General features: G+C 43.8%; 1 protein-coding gene across 2 annotated transcripts in view; it reads right to left on the bottom strand.

Annotated features, from left to right (window-relative positions):
* Positions 1-15,064, bottom strand: part of ALG9 (ALG9 alpha-1,2-mannosyltransferase) — a gene marked incomplete at its 5' end in the record, with an annotated part of 288,641 nt that extends 273,577 nt beyond the window's left edge. For both annotated transcript variants that reach the window (XM_053690107.1, XM_053690108.1), the window contains 3 exon segments: positions 4,906-5,041; positions 10,929-11,017; positions 14,994-15,064. In XM_053690107.1, the coding sequence (XP_053546082.1) occupies positions 4,906-5,041; positions 10,929-10,977 (185 nt within the window).
* Between the last annotated feature and the right edge of the window lie 1,120 nt (positions 15,065-16,184).

Raw genomic sequence — 16,184 nt, 5'->3', positions numbered from 1 at the left:
TGAATCAGGGTATCAATGACCGACTCAGACGCTTTGATATAATCAGGCGTTCAATCTCCAAGCAGTCAGACGCAGAGAAATTAGATTTGGATGCGTGAATGGACCTTGGATTAGAAGGTCCTGCCTCATTGGCAGAGTCCACGGTGGAACAGATGACATGTCCACCAGGTCTGCATACCAAGTACTGCGTGGCCACGCAGGCGCTATCAGAATCGCCGAAGCTCTCTCCTGCTTGATTCTGGCAACCAGACGTGGGAGGAAAGGAAACAGTGGAAATACATAAGCCAGATTGAAGGACCAGGGCACTGCTAGAGCATCTATCAGTACCGCCTTGGGATCCCGGGACCTGGACCCGTAACACGGAAGTTTGGCGTTCTGTCGGGACGCCATCAGATCCAATTCTGGTGTGCCCCATAGCTGAGTCAGCTGGGCAAATACCTCCGGATGGAGCTCCCACTCCCCCGGATGAAAAGTCTGACGACTTAGGAAATGCGCCTCCCAGTTCTCTACCCCTGGGATATGGATTCCTGAGAGATGGCAAGAGTGATCCTCCGCCCATTGGATAATTTTGGTTACCTCCATCATCGCTAGAGAACTCCGTGTTCCTCCTTGATGATTGATATAAGCTACAGTCGTGATGTTGTCCGACTGAATCTGATGAATTTGGCCGCAGCTAGCTGAGGCCACGCCTGAAGCGCATTGAATATCGCTCTCAGTACTAGAATGTTTATTGGGAGGAGAGATTCCTCCTGAGACCATAAGCTCTGTGCTTTCAGGGATTTCCAGACTGCACCCCAGCCTAGCAGGCTGGCATCTGTCGTTACTATGAGCCACTCTGGCCTGCGGAAACATATTCCCTGAGACAGGTGGTCCTGAGACAACCACCAGAGAATAGAATCTCTGGTCTCTTGGTCCAGATGCAGTTGAGGAGATAAATCTGCATAATCCCCATTCCACTGTTTGAGCATGCATAGTTGCAGTGGTCTGAGGTATAGGCGGGCATAAGGAACTATGTCCATTGCCGCTACCATAAGTCCGATTACCTCCATACACTGAGCCACTGATGGCCGAGGAATGGAATGAAGAGCTCGGCAAGTGATTAAAAAGTTTTGATTTTCTGACCTCCGAAATATTTTCATTTCTACCGAGTCTATCAGAGTCCCTAGGAAGGAAACTCTTGTGAGAGGGACGAGAGAACTCTTTTTTTATGTTCACCTTCCACCCGTGAGATCTCAGAAAAGCCAACACGATGTCCATGTGAGACTTGGCTAGCTGGAAAGTCGACGCCTGAATTAAGATGTCGTCTAGATAAGGCGCCACTGCTATACCCCGCTGTCTTAGAATCGCCAAATGGGACCCTAGCACCTTTGTGAAAATTCTGGGAGCCATGGCCAACCCGAAGGGAAGGGCCACAAACTAGTAATGCCTGTCCAGAAAGGCGAATCTGAGGAATTGATGATGATCTCTGTGAATAGGGATGTGTAGATACGCATCCTTTAAGTCCACGGTAGTCCTATATTGACCCTCCTGGATCAGAGGAAGAATTGTCCGAATAGTCTCCATCTTGAAAGATGGTACTCTGAGGAATTTGTTTAGAATTTTGAGATCCAAGATTGGTCTGAAAGTTCCCTCTTTTTTGGGAACCACAAACAGGTTGGAGTAAAAACCTAGCCCTTGTTCCGCTCTTGGAAATGGGCGAATCACTCCCATGGTATGTAGGTCTTCTACACAGCGCAAAAACGCCTCTCTCTTTGTCTGGTTTGCAGACAATTGAGAAATATGAAATCTCCCCCGTGGAAGGGAGTCTTTGAATTCCAGAAGATATCCTTGGGACACAATTTCTAAAGCCCAGGAATCGTGAACAACTCTTGCCCAAGCCTGAGCAAAGAGAGAGAGTCTGCCCCCTACTAGATCCGGTCCAGGATCGGGGGCTACCCCTTCATGCTGTCTTGGAGGCAGCAGCAGGCTTCTTGGTCTGTTTACCTTTGTTCCAAGCCTGGTTAGGTCTCCAGACTGACTTGGATTGGACAGAATTCCCCTCTTGTGCTGCAGGGGAAGCTGAAGCGGGACCACCCTTGAAGTTCCGAAAGGAACGAAAAATATTTTGTTTGGTCCTCATCTTATTTGTTTTATCCTGAGGGAGGGCATGGCCTTTCCCTCCAGTGATGTCTGAAATAATTTCTTTCAGTGCAGGCCCGAATAGGGTCTTTCCTTTGAAAGGGATGTTCAACAATTTAGATTTTGATGACACATCAGCAGACCAGGACTTAAGCCATAACGCCCTGCGTGCTAAAATGGCAAAACCTGAATTATTTGCCACTAATTTAGCCATTTGGAAAGCAGCATCTGTAATGATAGAATTGGCCAACTTAAGGGCATTAATTCTATCCATAATATCCTCTAATGGAGTCTCCACCTGGAGAGCCTCTTCTAGAGCCTCAAACCAGAAAGCAGCAGAAGTAGTTACAGGAACAATGCATGCAATAGGTTGGAGAAGAAAACCTTGATGAACAAAAATTTTCTTTAGGAGACTCTCTAATTTTTTATCCATAGGATCTCTGAAAGCACAACTGTCTTCGATAGGTATAGTTGTACGCTTAGCAATAGTAGAAATAGCTCCCTCCACCTTAGGAACAGTCTGCCACGAGTCCTGTATGGTGTCCGATATGGGAAACATTTTCTTAAAAACAGGAGGGGGAGCAAACGGAATACCTGGTTTATCCCACTCCTTAGTAACAATAGTCACAATCCTCTTAGGTACTGGAAAAACATCAGTGTAAACAGGAACCTCTAAGTATCTGTCCATTTTACACAATTTCTCTGGGACCACTATAGGGTCACAATCGTCTAGAGTAGCTAATACCTCCTTGAGCAATAAGTGGAGGTGTTCAAGCTTAAATTTAAAGGCCGTCATATCAGAATCTGTCTGAGGGAGCGTCTTTCCTAAATCAGAAATCTCTCCCTCAGATAACAAATCCCTTACCCCTACTTCAGAACATTGTGAGGGTATATCGGATACGGCTACTAAAGCGTCAGACGGCTCAGCATTTGTTCTTAACCCAGAGCTGACACGCTTTCCTTGTAAACCAGGCAGTTTGGATAAAACCTCAGTGAGGGTTGTATTCATAACTGTGGCCATGTCTTGTAAAGTAAATGAATTAGACGCACTAGAGGTACTTGGCGTTACTGGTTGTGACACTTGGGGAGAGCTAGATGCTAAACCCTCATTTCCTTCTAACTGAGAATCATCTATTGCAATATTTTTAAGTGCTAAAATATGCTCTTTATAATTTATAGACATATCAGTGCAAGTGGGACATTCTAAGAGGGGGTTCCACAATGGCTTCTAAACACATAGAACAAGGATTCTCCTTGGTGTCAGTCATGTTAAACAGGCTAGTAATGTAACAAGCAAGCTTGGAAAACACTTTAATCAAAGTAAATAACACTTTAAACAAAAACGGTACTGTGCCTTTAAGAGAAAAAAAGCTGCACAAACTCTGCAAAACAGTGTAAAAAATCAGTAAACACAACGAAATTTTTACAGTAGCATCATAAAGCCTTAGTAACTTTGTACAACTATGCAAATAAACAATTAACCCCTTAATGTAAAAACCGGATTAAAAAAACTTAAAAACCGGTAAAATAACGTTCAGCACCTTGCCACAGCTCTGCTGTGGCGTCTACCTGCCCTTTAGGAACGATTTGTGGGGGAAAAAAACCTCTTTACAGCCCTCAAATACAGCAGGAATCTCTGGAGAAGTAGCTGGATGCTTCTGAGGTAAATAAACTGTGCAACTGAAAATAGGCCCCACCCACCTCACTCGATGTTATGGGGTCTAAAAAACACCACAGAGTATTTCTTAAACTAGCCATGTGGGTTAATAACCCTTAAACAAGCCTCAAAGACCCCTTAAAGTCCCTCAAAAACATTTTATTTGTAACTAAACCAAAACGTTTTTTTTTCCTATTAGTGTCACCAGTAACTATGAGCCCTTTATGCAAGCTTGGATTCCACTTCCTATCACTAACGTAGGCAAAGAGAATGACTGGAGTGGGAGGGAAGGGATGAGCTATTTAACAGCTTTGCTGTGGTGCTCTTTGCCGCCTCCTGCTGACCAGGAGGTGAATATCCCATTAGTAATTAAGATGATCCGTGGACTCATAGTGTCATAAAAAAGAAATATACCTGGGGGTAGAGCTTTCTCTGTATATACTGCAGTTTTTGACCATTTATAAATATTCTGTGTAAGATTGCAAATATTGTGATGTAATTAGGGAGTAATGTATAAGTTGCAGCATCTTTGTACCGTTATTTAGATAGCATTGCCTTTAATATAGTTTTAGGCAATAATAGAATTCTCTATTTTTAATATGTAATTAGAATAGTATCCATATGTTGGAGCAAGAGCTCCTATTTTGGGCAAATTGGCGTCAATGCAAAGGGTTTAAAAGTACTGTATTGTTTGCAATATACATTGTATCAAGCATGAATAAGGGGCTGTGACCCTGAAACGTTGCTATTTTCCACTAATAAATTGCTGAAAGGTATTTTTGGAGTGCTGTGGACTACCTTCTTTTATTATATGCCTTTGAGGACTTGGCAGTGTCCTCTGTCTTCACGAGCACCCTCCATTACACCTGTGCTGTACTCCCCACCAGAGACAGAGTAAGTCTATTGATGTAATTTTCCCAGCATATATATACACACACACACATACACACACACACACACACAGCACCAGCAAAAAGACTCAGATGATGGATAGTATTTTTTAGCAATAAAGTATTTTTTAGACATAATGCTATTGCACCCTTAATAGACTGCAGTATAGTGTAAACCCACAATATCTTCGAGGTACGTCTGTACTCAGAAGTGAAATGGTTAAGAAGAGAGCTCCTTACCCTAAGACAGCGCTGAAAGGCCAGCCCCAAATGGCTCCGAATGCCACCCCCAGCACGGCTACTGATACCTTCTCCATATACCATCCGGTCATGGCTACTAGTGTGGTGAACATGCAAAAACTGCTGGGCAGGTAAGCTGGGGAGTAGACAACAAGTTATATGCAGATCACTACAGACACTGCTGTTACAATGCAATATCCCCTGATTCGGATTAGAATTTATATTCAAACTGACACCTCAAAGCCCCTTAATGGTTAGAAAGAACTCCTCAACCCCTTCGCTGACAGAAGGCTGAAACACACTGCTGTGCAACCAGGAGGTTAAGCAGCTACTATAACCACACACATTTCTGAAGAAAATGCACAAATGACCTCTATACAGCAAGGTACGGAGGTGGCGTAGAGGCACAAACCTACACATCAGGCTACAAAATGGTCCTTAGCAGTGGGACAAACTACATACTGAGTCTAAAATCACTTTACTGGAACATTAAACTGTGGTTCTCTTAGATCAGACATCTCCCCAGCAGCCCGTACACACAGGAACGCTGAAACGAAATATCTTTTAGCAGCATTTTCTGTAAGGAACCACTTCTCTCGCTGGTTAGATCAGCCTATGGAAGGAGGGAGCAGCTTCACAGTGTGAATGACATTAGCACTTACCCACACAACCTGCAGTGAGGATACTGCATGGTTTAGGTGTATAGGGAAAAGAACATTTATGCTTACCTGATAAACGTATTTCTTTTTTGACACAATGAGTCTATGGATCATCTTAATTACTAATGGGATATTCCCCTCCTGGTCAACAGGAGGCGGCAAAGAGCACCACAGCAGAGATGTTAAATAGCTCCTCCCTTAACTCCCTTACCTCCCACTCCAGTGATTCAACCGAAGTTAAGGAAAGAAAGGAAAAACCAAGGTGCAGAGGTGTCTGAAGTCTAAAATTACCCAAAACCTGTCTACAAGAACAGGGCGGGCCGTGGACCCATCGTGTCAAAAAAGAAAGAAATTCATCAGATAAGCATAAATTTTCTTTTCTTTATAATGACATGATGAGTCCGCGAATCTTCCTAATTACTAATGGGATTCAATACCCAAGATAGAGTACACAGATGATACGGGAGGGACAAGACAGGGAACCTAAACGGAAGGCACCACTGCTTGAAGAACCTTTCTTCCAAAAGAAGTAAAAGTGTCAAATTTATAGATCTTTGAAAAAAGTGAGAAGAGAGGACCAAGTTGCAGCCTTGCAAATCTGTTCCACAGAAGCCTCATTCCGGAGGAAGAAACAGCCCTCGTGGAATGAGCCGTAACTCTCTCTGGAGGCTGCTGTCCAGCAGTCTCATATGTAAAACGTATGATACTCTTCAGCCAAAAAGAAAGAGAAGTAGCTCTAGCTTTCTGTCCCTTACGTTTTCCTGAGAAAATCACAAACAAAGAAGAAGACTGACGAAAGTCCTTAGTCGCCTGCAGGTAAAACTTTAAAGCACGGACCAAGTCCAAATTGTGCAGAAGTCGTCCTTTCTGAGACGAAGGATTAGGACACAAAGAAGGAACAACAATCTCCTGATTAATGTTCCGATCAGAAACAACCTTAGGAAGAAATCCTAATTTAGTATGCAAAACTACCTTATCAGAATGAAAAATAAGGTAAGGGAACTCATACTGCAATGCCTAGAGCTCTGACACTCTGCAAGCAGAAGAAATAGCAACAAGAAATAAAACTTTCCAAGATAACAATTTAATATCAAAAGAAATCATAGGCTCAAACAGAGCCCCTTGAAGAACTTTATTTAACCAATTTCAAACTCCACGGAGGAGTAACTGGCTTGAACGGAGGTCTGATCCTGACAAAATGACTGTACATCTGGAACATCTGCCAGACGTTTGAGTAACAAAATAGATAAGGCAGATATTTGACCCTTTAAGGAAATTGTCGATAATCCTTTCTCCAAACCCTCTTGGAGAAAAGATAAAATTCTAGGAATCCTAACTACTCCATGAGTAGCTCTTGAACTCACACCAATATAGATATTTACACCATATCTTATGGTAAATCTTTCTAGTTACAGGCATACGAGCCTGAATCATAGTCTCAATGAGCGAATCAGAAAAGCCCCTCTTGGATAAAATTAAGCGTTCAATCTCCAAGCAGTCAGCTTCAGAGAAATTAGATTTGGGTGAAGGAAGGGCCCTTGAATTAGAAGGTCCTTCCTCAACGGAAGTCTCCAAAGTGGCAGAGATGACATGTCTACCAGATCTGCATACCAAATCCTGTGAGGCAAAGCCAGTGCATTAGGATCACCGATGCCCTCTCCTGCTTGATTTGAGCAATGACTCAGGGAAGAAGAGCAAACGGAGGAAATAGGTATGCTAGACTGAAGGTCCAAGGAACCGAAAAAGCATCTATCATTTCCGCCTGGGGGTCCCTGGACCTCGATCCGTATCTCGGGAGCCTGGCATTCTGTCGAGATGCCATGAGATCTAATTCCGGCTGACCCCACTTGAGAATCAGGCTGGAAAACACTTCCGGATGGAGTTCCCACTCCCCCGGAAGAAAGGTCTGTCTGCTCAGGAAGTCCGCCTCCCAGTTGTCCACCCCTGGGATGTGGATCGCCGACAGGCAGCAATAATGGGCCTCCGCCCACTGAATTATTTTGGTTACCTTTGTCATCGCTAAAGAACTCCTCGTTCCTCCCTGATGATTGATGTAAGCCACTGAAGTTATGTTGTCCGACTGGAACCTGATATACTGGACTGAGGCTAACTGGGGCCAGGCCAGAAGAGCATTGAAGATCGCTCTCAGCTCCAGAATGTTTATAGGAAGAACAGACTCAGACAAAACTCCCTGAGCCTTTAGGGAGCCCCAGACTGCCCCCCATCCTAGAAGGCTGGCGTCTGTTGTCACGATCACCCAGGATGGTCTGCGAAAGCAGGTTCCCTGGGAGAGATGATCCAGAGACAACCACCAATGAAGAGAATCCCTTGTCTCCTGTTCCAGTAGTATTCGAGGAGACAAATCCGCATAATCTCCATTCCATTGCCTGAGCATGCTTAACTGCCGAGGTCTGAGGTGGAACCGAGAAAACGGGATGATGTCCATTGCCGCCACCATCAGCCCGATTACCTCCATATACAGAGCCACTGATGGCCGAGGAGTGGACTGAAGGACTAGGCAAGTATCGATAATCTTTGATTTCCTGAATTCTGTCAGAAAAATCTTCATTGATAGGGAATCTATTATGGTTCCCAAGAAGGTAATGACAATTCTGGGAGCTGTGGCAAGACCAAAAGGAAGAGCCACGAACGAACCTGTGATGATCCCTGAGAATGGAAACATGCAGGTACGCGTCCTTTAAATCCACTGTTGTCATAAATTGACCATAAGGCTCTGCGGGCTAGAATAGAGACACCCGAATCTTTGCTCCCAGTTTGATAACTTGAAGGGAAGCATCCGTAATAAAGGAATTAGCTAGTTTAAGAGCTTTTATCCTATCTTGGATTTCATCCGAAGAAGTTTCTGTCCTGATAGCATCAGATCGAACCAATATGACGCCGCGCATGTGACGGTAGCAATGCACACAGCTGGCCGCCACTGCAGGCCCTGGTGTACATACCTCTTTTTGAGTAGACCCTTTAATTTCTTGTCCATAGGATCTTTGAAGGCACAACTATCCTCTATGGGAATAGTAGTTCTCTTAGCTAGGGTGAAAACGGCCCCTTCCACCTTGGGCACTGTTTGCCAAGCCTCCTTGATAGAGTCGGCCATGGGAAACTTCTTTTTTAAAAATAGGAGATAGAGAAAAAGGAATACCCGATCTCTCCCACTCCTTAGCAATGATCTCAGAAGCTCGGTCAGGGACCGGAAGCACGTCTGTCGAGGAAGGAACCTCAAAATATTTGTTCAGCTTACTGGACTTCTTAGGAACAACTACTACCATGAAGTCGCTGTCGTCCAAAGTAGAATTCTAGCTTAAACCTGAAAGATACCACTTCAGTATCAGCAGGAGGAATTATACTGTCTGAATCTGAAATTTCCCCTTCATATGCTATTACGGTATCCTCCTCTTCAGGCTTCTGGGAGGGGACCTCCTAAATAGTCACAACAGCGTCAGAGACCTCGCTAGCTGAATGTCTGATTTTCCTCTTACGCTTTCCCTGTAACATTGGAAAAGTAGACAGAGCATCTGAAATTGTAGAAGACATGAGAGAAGCGATGTCTCTTAGAGTAACTAGAGCTGGAGTTAGAGAGGAGGCGCAGGGCACTGCATGTGAGGGCGGTAAATTTTGGACACATGAGGAGAAAGGTGCGGCATATATTGAACCTCGTCATTAGACTCATGGACAACATCCGCTTTAGGACAAGTTGGCTCAGAAAAAATGATTTCCTATATAATTTAGAGTTCTCTTAATACATGAGGAACCATATAGGGATTGGTGTTTCCACATTGGCCTCAAAATACAAGAAGTGGCCTCTTGCAAGGGCTCTTGGTCCATGCCGATCACAATGGTCTAAATAATAAACAAAAAACTTTAATTAAAAAAATTTGAAGAAAAAAAATGTTACTGTCTCTAATTTACTCATGTAACTATTTTACGGAGTCTGACAAATTATATGTGCACAATTTTAGGACTTATCTAAACACCTCTACACCTCAGCAACTTGCTGAGGTGCCTAACTGCCACTCTGCACCAGGGCTATTCTGCCTTTATTTTAATTAGCAACGATCCGGAACGTAGCAGGAGGAAAAAAACGTTCCTACGGTTATAGCAAAGCCTGTCTATGCGCTAACGCTGTTCCTTATTAGGGCAGATTTCACAGATGGCTATAATAACCCAAGATGGATTCCTGAGTCTCCCAATCTAAGCGCAGAGAAAGTGGCACGCAGCACTAGGATCCGCCCATTATGGGCGTAGCCAAAAACGGAACCATCTCCCGGTCGGTATATTTCTAAGTTAAAACCGCTGGGAGATACCCTCAGAGCCATAAACTAACACGGTCTCCTGTCCTGCCCCAGTGCCTGCATAAAAATAGCTGCCAATAGTCCACTCCATTTAGGAGAGTTTACGTGTCCCATCACAATAAAGAGCCCTATTTGTTATCTTAGCCCTTGATTATGTGATTGTCCAGTAATGTAGTGCTCACTTACTTCTGAGTGTTTTTATGTCCCCAGAAAATATTAAAGTTAGCACTTACTTTGAACTTCTGCCTGACAGCAAGGCAGCTCACAGGCTAGAGAGGTCCTCTACCTCACATCGACCTGTGGAGAAATAAAGTGCTGAGTAATCTTCACCTCAGACTATAGGATATAGGGCAGCATGAAATACATGGGAGGCGCAGTGAGAATTATGTCCCACAAGTTCCCATTGCTCTAAAGCCACCAATGCTCTACTGAAGAGACTGATATGGACTACGGCTTGATTGAAGAATCTTATCTAACACCTCACTTTACCACTTCCTATCACTAACGTAGGCAAAGAGAATGACTGGGGTGGGAGGGAAGGGAGGAGCTATTTAACAGCTCTGCTGTGGTGCTCTTTGCTGCCTCCTGCTGACCAGGAGGTGAATATCCCATTAGTAATTAAGATGATCCGTGGACTCATCGTGTCATAAAAAAGAAATCCGTGTTTACACAAAACCAGGAAGTGCCTTTCAGCACCTGTGGGTCTATAAGGATATGGCTGTCTCACATAAGTATATAAATGTGTCTAGATCAATATATATTTCTTTTTAGTTCGAAAGCAGAGATAAGACATTCATTTGAGTTTAAACAACATTTTCAATTGTGCTCTTTTAAACAGATAATTTTGTGAGTAGTCTTCTTTAAAAAGTAAGAGAAATGAGGCTCTCAATCTCTCCTACTGCACATGTGTGAACAACAAAACACATTCATGTGATTGGTTAGCAAGACAATACACAAGTATTTACTCCCCGCTATAGATCTTTTTTTTTTTTTTTTTTTTAACACAAGTACTCAGTCCCACCAATGATAATGTCTCCCCGTGTTCTCTCGTACCTACCAGCTGCAGAGCAAAACATCCCAGTACTCAGAACTAGAAAGGCCAACATCAGCCGCCCGACATGGAGGCCGAACTTCTTGCACACGGCCCTAAGCAAAACAAAACCCAGAAATTGTCTCAGTTTATCAGTTATCCGTACACATGAAGAAGGGAGTGAATGATCAGGGCAAAGGTTGAATTGGAGGCACTGACAGAGCTACACACACAGTATAAGTATTACTGTGTCACTCTGTAGTGACGGGTCTGTACAGTAACAACCTACAGAGTGACAGGTCTGTACAGTAACAACCTACAATAGCAGTATTAGTGCGTCACTCTGTAGGTTGTTACTGTACAGACCCGTCACTACAATTGCAGTATTAGTGCGTCACGCAGTAGGTTGTTACTGTACAGACCCGTCACTACAATTGCAGTATTAGTGCGTCACGCAGTAGGTTGTTACTGTACAGACCCGTCACTACAATTGCAGTATTAGTGCGTCACGCAGTAGGTTGTTACTGTACAGACCCGTCACTACAATCGCAGTATTGGTGCGTCACGCAGTAGGTTGTTACTGTACAGACCCGTCACTACAATTGCAGTATTAGTGCGTCACGCAGTAGGTTGTTACTGTACAGACCCGTCACTACAATTGCAGTATTAGTGCGTCACGCAGTAGGTTGTTACTGTACAGACCCGTCACTACAATCGCAGTATTGGTGCGTCACGCTGTAGGTTGTTACTGTACAGACCCGTCACTACAATTGCAGTATTAGTGCGTCACGCAGTAGGTTGTTACTGTACAGAACCGTCACTACAATCGGAGTATTAGTGCATCACACTGTAGGTTGTTACTATACAGACCCGTCACTACAACCGTAGTATTAGTGCATCACGCTGTAGGTTGTTACTGTACAGACCTGTCACTACAATTGCATTATTAGTGCGTCACGCTGTAGGTTGTTACTGTACAGACCCGTCACGCTGTAGGTTGTTACTGTACAGACCCGTTACTATAATCGCAGTATTGGTCCGTCACGCTGTAGGTTGTTACTGTACAGACCCGTCACTACAATCAAAGTATTAGTGCATCACGCTGTAGGTTGTTACTGTACAGACCCGTCACTACAATTGCAGCATTAGTGCGTCACGTTGTAGGTTGTTACTGTACAGACCCGTCACTACAATCGCAGTATTAGTGCGTCACGCTGTAGGTTGTTACTGTACAGACCCGTCACTACAACCGTAGTATTAGAGCTTCACGCTGTAGGTTGTCACTGTACAGACCCGTCACTACAATCGCAGTATTAGTGCGTCACGCTGAAGGTTGTTACTGTACAGAACCGTCACTACAATCGCATTATTAGTGCGTCACGCTGTAGGTTGTTACTGTACAGACCCGTCACTACAATCGCAGTATTAGTGCATTACGCTGTAGGTTGTTACTGTACAGACCCGTCACTACAATCGCATTATTAGTGCGTCACGCTGTAGGTTGTTACTGTACAGACCCGTCACTACTATCGCAGTATTGGTGCGTCACGCTGTAGGTTGTTACTGTACAGACCCGTCACGCTGTAGGTTGTTACTGTACAGACCCGTTACTATAATCGCAGTATTGGTCCGTCACGCTGTAGGTTGTTACTGTACAGAACCGTCACTACAATCGGAGTATTAGTGCATCACACTGTAGGTTGTTACTATACAGACCCGTCACTACAATCGGAGTATTAGTGCATCACGCAGTAGGTTGTTCCTGTACAGACCCGTCACTTCAATCGCAGTATTGGTGCGTCACACTGTAGGTTGTTACTACACAGACCCTTCACTACAATCGCAGTATTAGTGCATCACGCTGTAGGTTGTTACTGTACAGACCTGTCACTACAATTGCATTATTAGTGCGTCACGCTGTAGGTTGTTACTGTACAGACCAATCACTACAATCGCAGTATTGGTGCATCACGCTGTAGGTTGTTACTGTACAGACCCGTCACGCTGTAGGTTGTTACTGTACAGACCCGTTACTATAATCGCAGTATTGGTCCGTCACGCTGTAGGTTGTTACTGTACAGACCCGTCACTACAATCAAAGTATTAGTGCATCACGCTGTAGGTTGTTACTGTACAGACCCGTCACTACAATTGCAGCATTAGTGCGTCACGTTGTAGGTTGTTACTGTACAGACCCGTCACTACAATCGCAGTATTAGTGCGTCACGCTGTAGGTTGTTACTGTACAGACCCGTCACTACAACCGTAGTATTAGAGCTTCACGCTGTAGGTTGTCACTGTACAGACCCGTCACTACAATCGCAGTATTAGTGCGTCACGCTGAAGGTTGTTACTGTACAGAACCGTCACTACAATCGCATTATTAGTGCGTCACGCTGTAGGTTGTTACTGTACAGACCCGTCACTACAATCGCAGTATTAGTGCATTACGCTGTAGGTTGTTACTGTACAGACCCGTCACTACAATCGCATTATTAGTGCGTCACGCTGTAGGTTGTTACTGTACAGACCCGTCACTACTATCGCAGTATTAGTGCGTCACGCTGTAGGTTGTTACTGTACAGACCCATCACTACAATCGCAGTATTGGTGCATCACGCTGTAGGTTGTTACTGTACAGACCCGTCACGCTGTAGGTTGTTACTGTACAGACCCGTTACTATAATCGCAGTATTGGTCCGTCACGCTGTAGGTTGTTACTGTACAGACCCGTCACTACAATCAAAGTATTAGTGCATCACGCTGTAGGTTGTTACTGTACAGACCCGTCACTACAATTGCAGCATTAGTGCGTCACGTTGTAGGTTGTTACTGTACAGACCCGTCACTACAATCGCAGTATTAGTGCGTCACGCTGTAGGTTGTTACTGTACAGACCCGTCACTACAACCGTAGTATTAGAGCTTCACGCTGTAGGTTGTCACTGTACAGACCCGTCACTACAATCGCAGTATTAGTGCGTCACGCTGAAGGTTGTTACTGTACAGAACCGTCACTACAATCGCATTATTAGTGCGTCACGCTGTAGGTTGTTACTGTACAGACCCGTCACTACAATCGCAGTATTAGTGCGTTACGCTGTAGGTTGTTACTGTACAGACCCGTCACTACAATCGCATTATTAGTGCGTCACGCTGTAGGTTGTTACTGTACAGACCCGTCACTACTATCGCAGTATTAGTGCGTCACGCTGTAGGTTGTTACTGTACAGACCCGTCACTACAATCGCATTATTAGTGCGTCACGCTGTAGGTTGTTACTGTACAGACCCGTCACTACTATCGCAGTATTAGTGCGTTACGCTGTAGGTTGTTACTGTACAGACCCGTCACTACAATCGCAGTATTAGTGCGTTACGCTGTAGGTTGTTACTGTACAGACCCGTCACTACAATCGCATTATTAGTGCGTCACGCTGTAGGTTGTTACTGTACAGACCCGTCACTACTATCGCAGTATTAGTGCGTCCGCTGTAGGTTGTTACTGTACAGACCCGTCACTACAATAGCAGTATTAGTGCGTTATGCTATAGGTTGTTACTGTACAGACCCGTCACTAAAATCGCAGTATTAGTGCGTCACGCTGTAGGTTGTTACTGTACAGACTCGTCACTACATTCGCATTATTAGTACATTACGCTGTAAGTTTTTACTACAGTAAGATGACACTACGCTCACAGCATTAGCTTGTCACTCCATGAACTTGTAACTACACTTGCATTATAAGAATTTGCATGTTGCTAGGTAGGTTGTTACGCTCCCAGTATAAGTATTAGCGTGTTACCTTTAAGGTAAGATTACACATAGTGAAATGTAATCTTCTGGGCTGATTAACATGTTAGCATTCACCAGATTGTGGATTCACAGAGAAGTCACTGTTCTCCTCCCAATTTTAAGTTTTCCTCTAGTTCTGCTGGCTGCATCAATTACAGATTAATTATTTTTTTACCAATGCAACAACACTTTACAGCTCACGAACAGGGTATGCCCAGTGATTAGCAGTTACCTACATATTCCCTCTTCTGAATGGCTTATCTGCAGTGCCCTGCTTATTATTATTATTAATTACTTACTTGTAAAAATAAAGCTCACACACACAGCTAAGGAATGCCAGGAAGCACCGGATAAAGTAAAACACCAGGACCTGCAGACAATAGACATGAGAATGTAAGTATAACGGGTTTATCATCTGAAAGCACCAAATTACACAAGCACAGCAATATATACCTACATACAGAGTGTTACCTGCAACAAGCACAGCAATATATACCTACATACAGAGTGTTACCTGCAACAAGCACAGCAATATATACCTACATACAGAGTGTTACCTGCAACAAGCACAGCAATATATACCTACATACAGAGTGTTACCTGCAACAAGCACAGCAATATATACCTACATACAGAGTGTTACCTGCAACAAGCACAGCAATATATACCTACATACAGAGTGTTACCTGCAACAAGCACAGCAATATATACCTACATACAGTGTTACCTGCAACAAGCACAGCAATATATACCTACATACAGAGTGTTACCTGCAACAAGCACAGCAATATATACCTACATACAGAGTGTTACCTGCAACAAGCACAGCAATATATACCTACATACAGAGTGTTACCTGCAACAAGCACAGCAATATATACCTACATACAGAGTGTTACCTGCAACAAGCACAGCAATATATACCTACATACAGAGTGTTACCTGCAACAAGCACAGCAATATATACCTACATACAGTGTTACCTGCAACAAGCACAGCAATATATACCTACATACAGTGTTACCTGCAACAAGCACAGCAATATATACCTACATACAGAGTGTTACCTGCAACAAGCACAGCAATATATACCTACATACAGAGTGTTACCTGCAACAAGCACAGCAATATATACCTACATACAGAGTGTTACCTGCAACAAGCACAGCAATATATACCTACATACAGAGTGTTACCTGCAACAAGCACAGCAATATATACCTACATACAGAGTGTTACCTGCAACAAGCACAGCAATATATACCTACATACAGAGTGTTACCTGCAACAAGCACAGCAATATATACCTACATACAGTGTTACCTGCAACAAGCACAGCAATATATACCTACATACAGAGTGTTACCTGCAACAAGCACAGCAATATATACCTACATACAGAGTGTTACCTGCAACAAGCACAGCAATATATACCTACATACAGTGTTACCTGCAACAAGCACAGCAATATATACCTACATACAGAGTGT

Source organism: Bombina bombina, chromosome 8, assembly GCF_027579735.1.
Source record: "Bombina bombina isolate aBomBom1 chromosome 8, aBomBom1.pri, whole genome shotgun sequence".
Lineage (NCBI taxonomy): Eukaryota > Metazoa > Chordata > Amphibia > Anura > Bombinatoridae > Bombina > Bombina bombina.
Note: the sequence above shows the minus strand (reverse complement) of the source record. Positions and strands in the feature narration are given on the sequence as shown.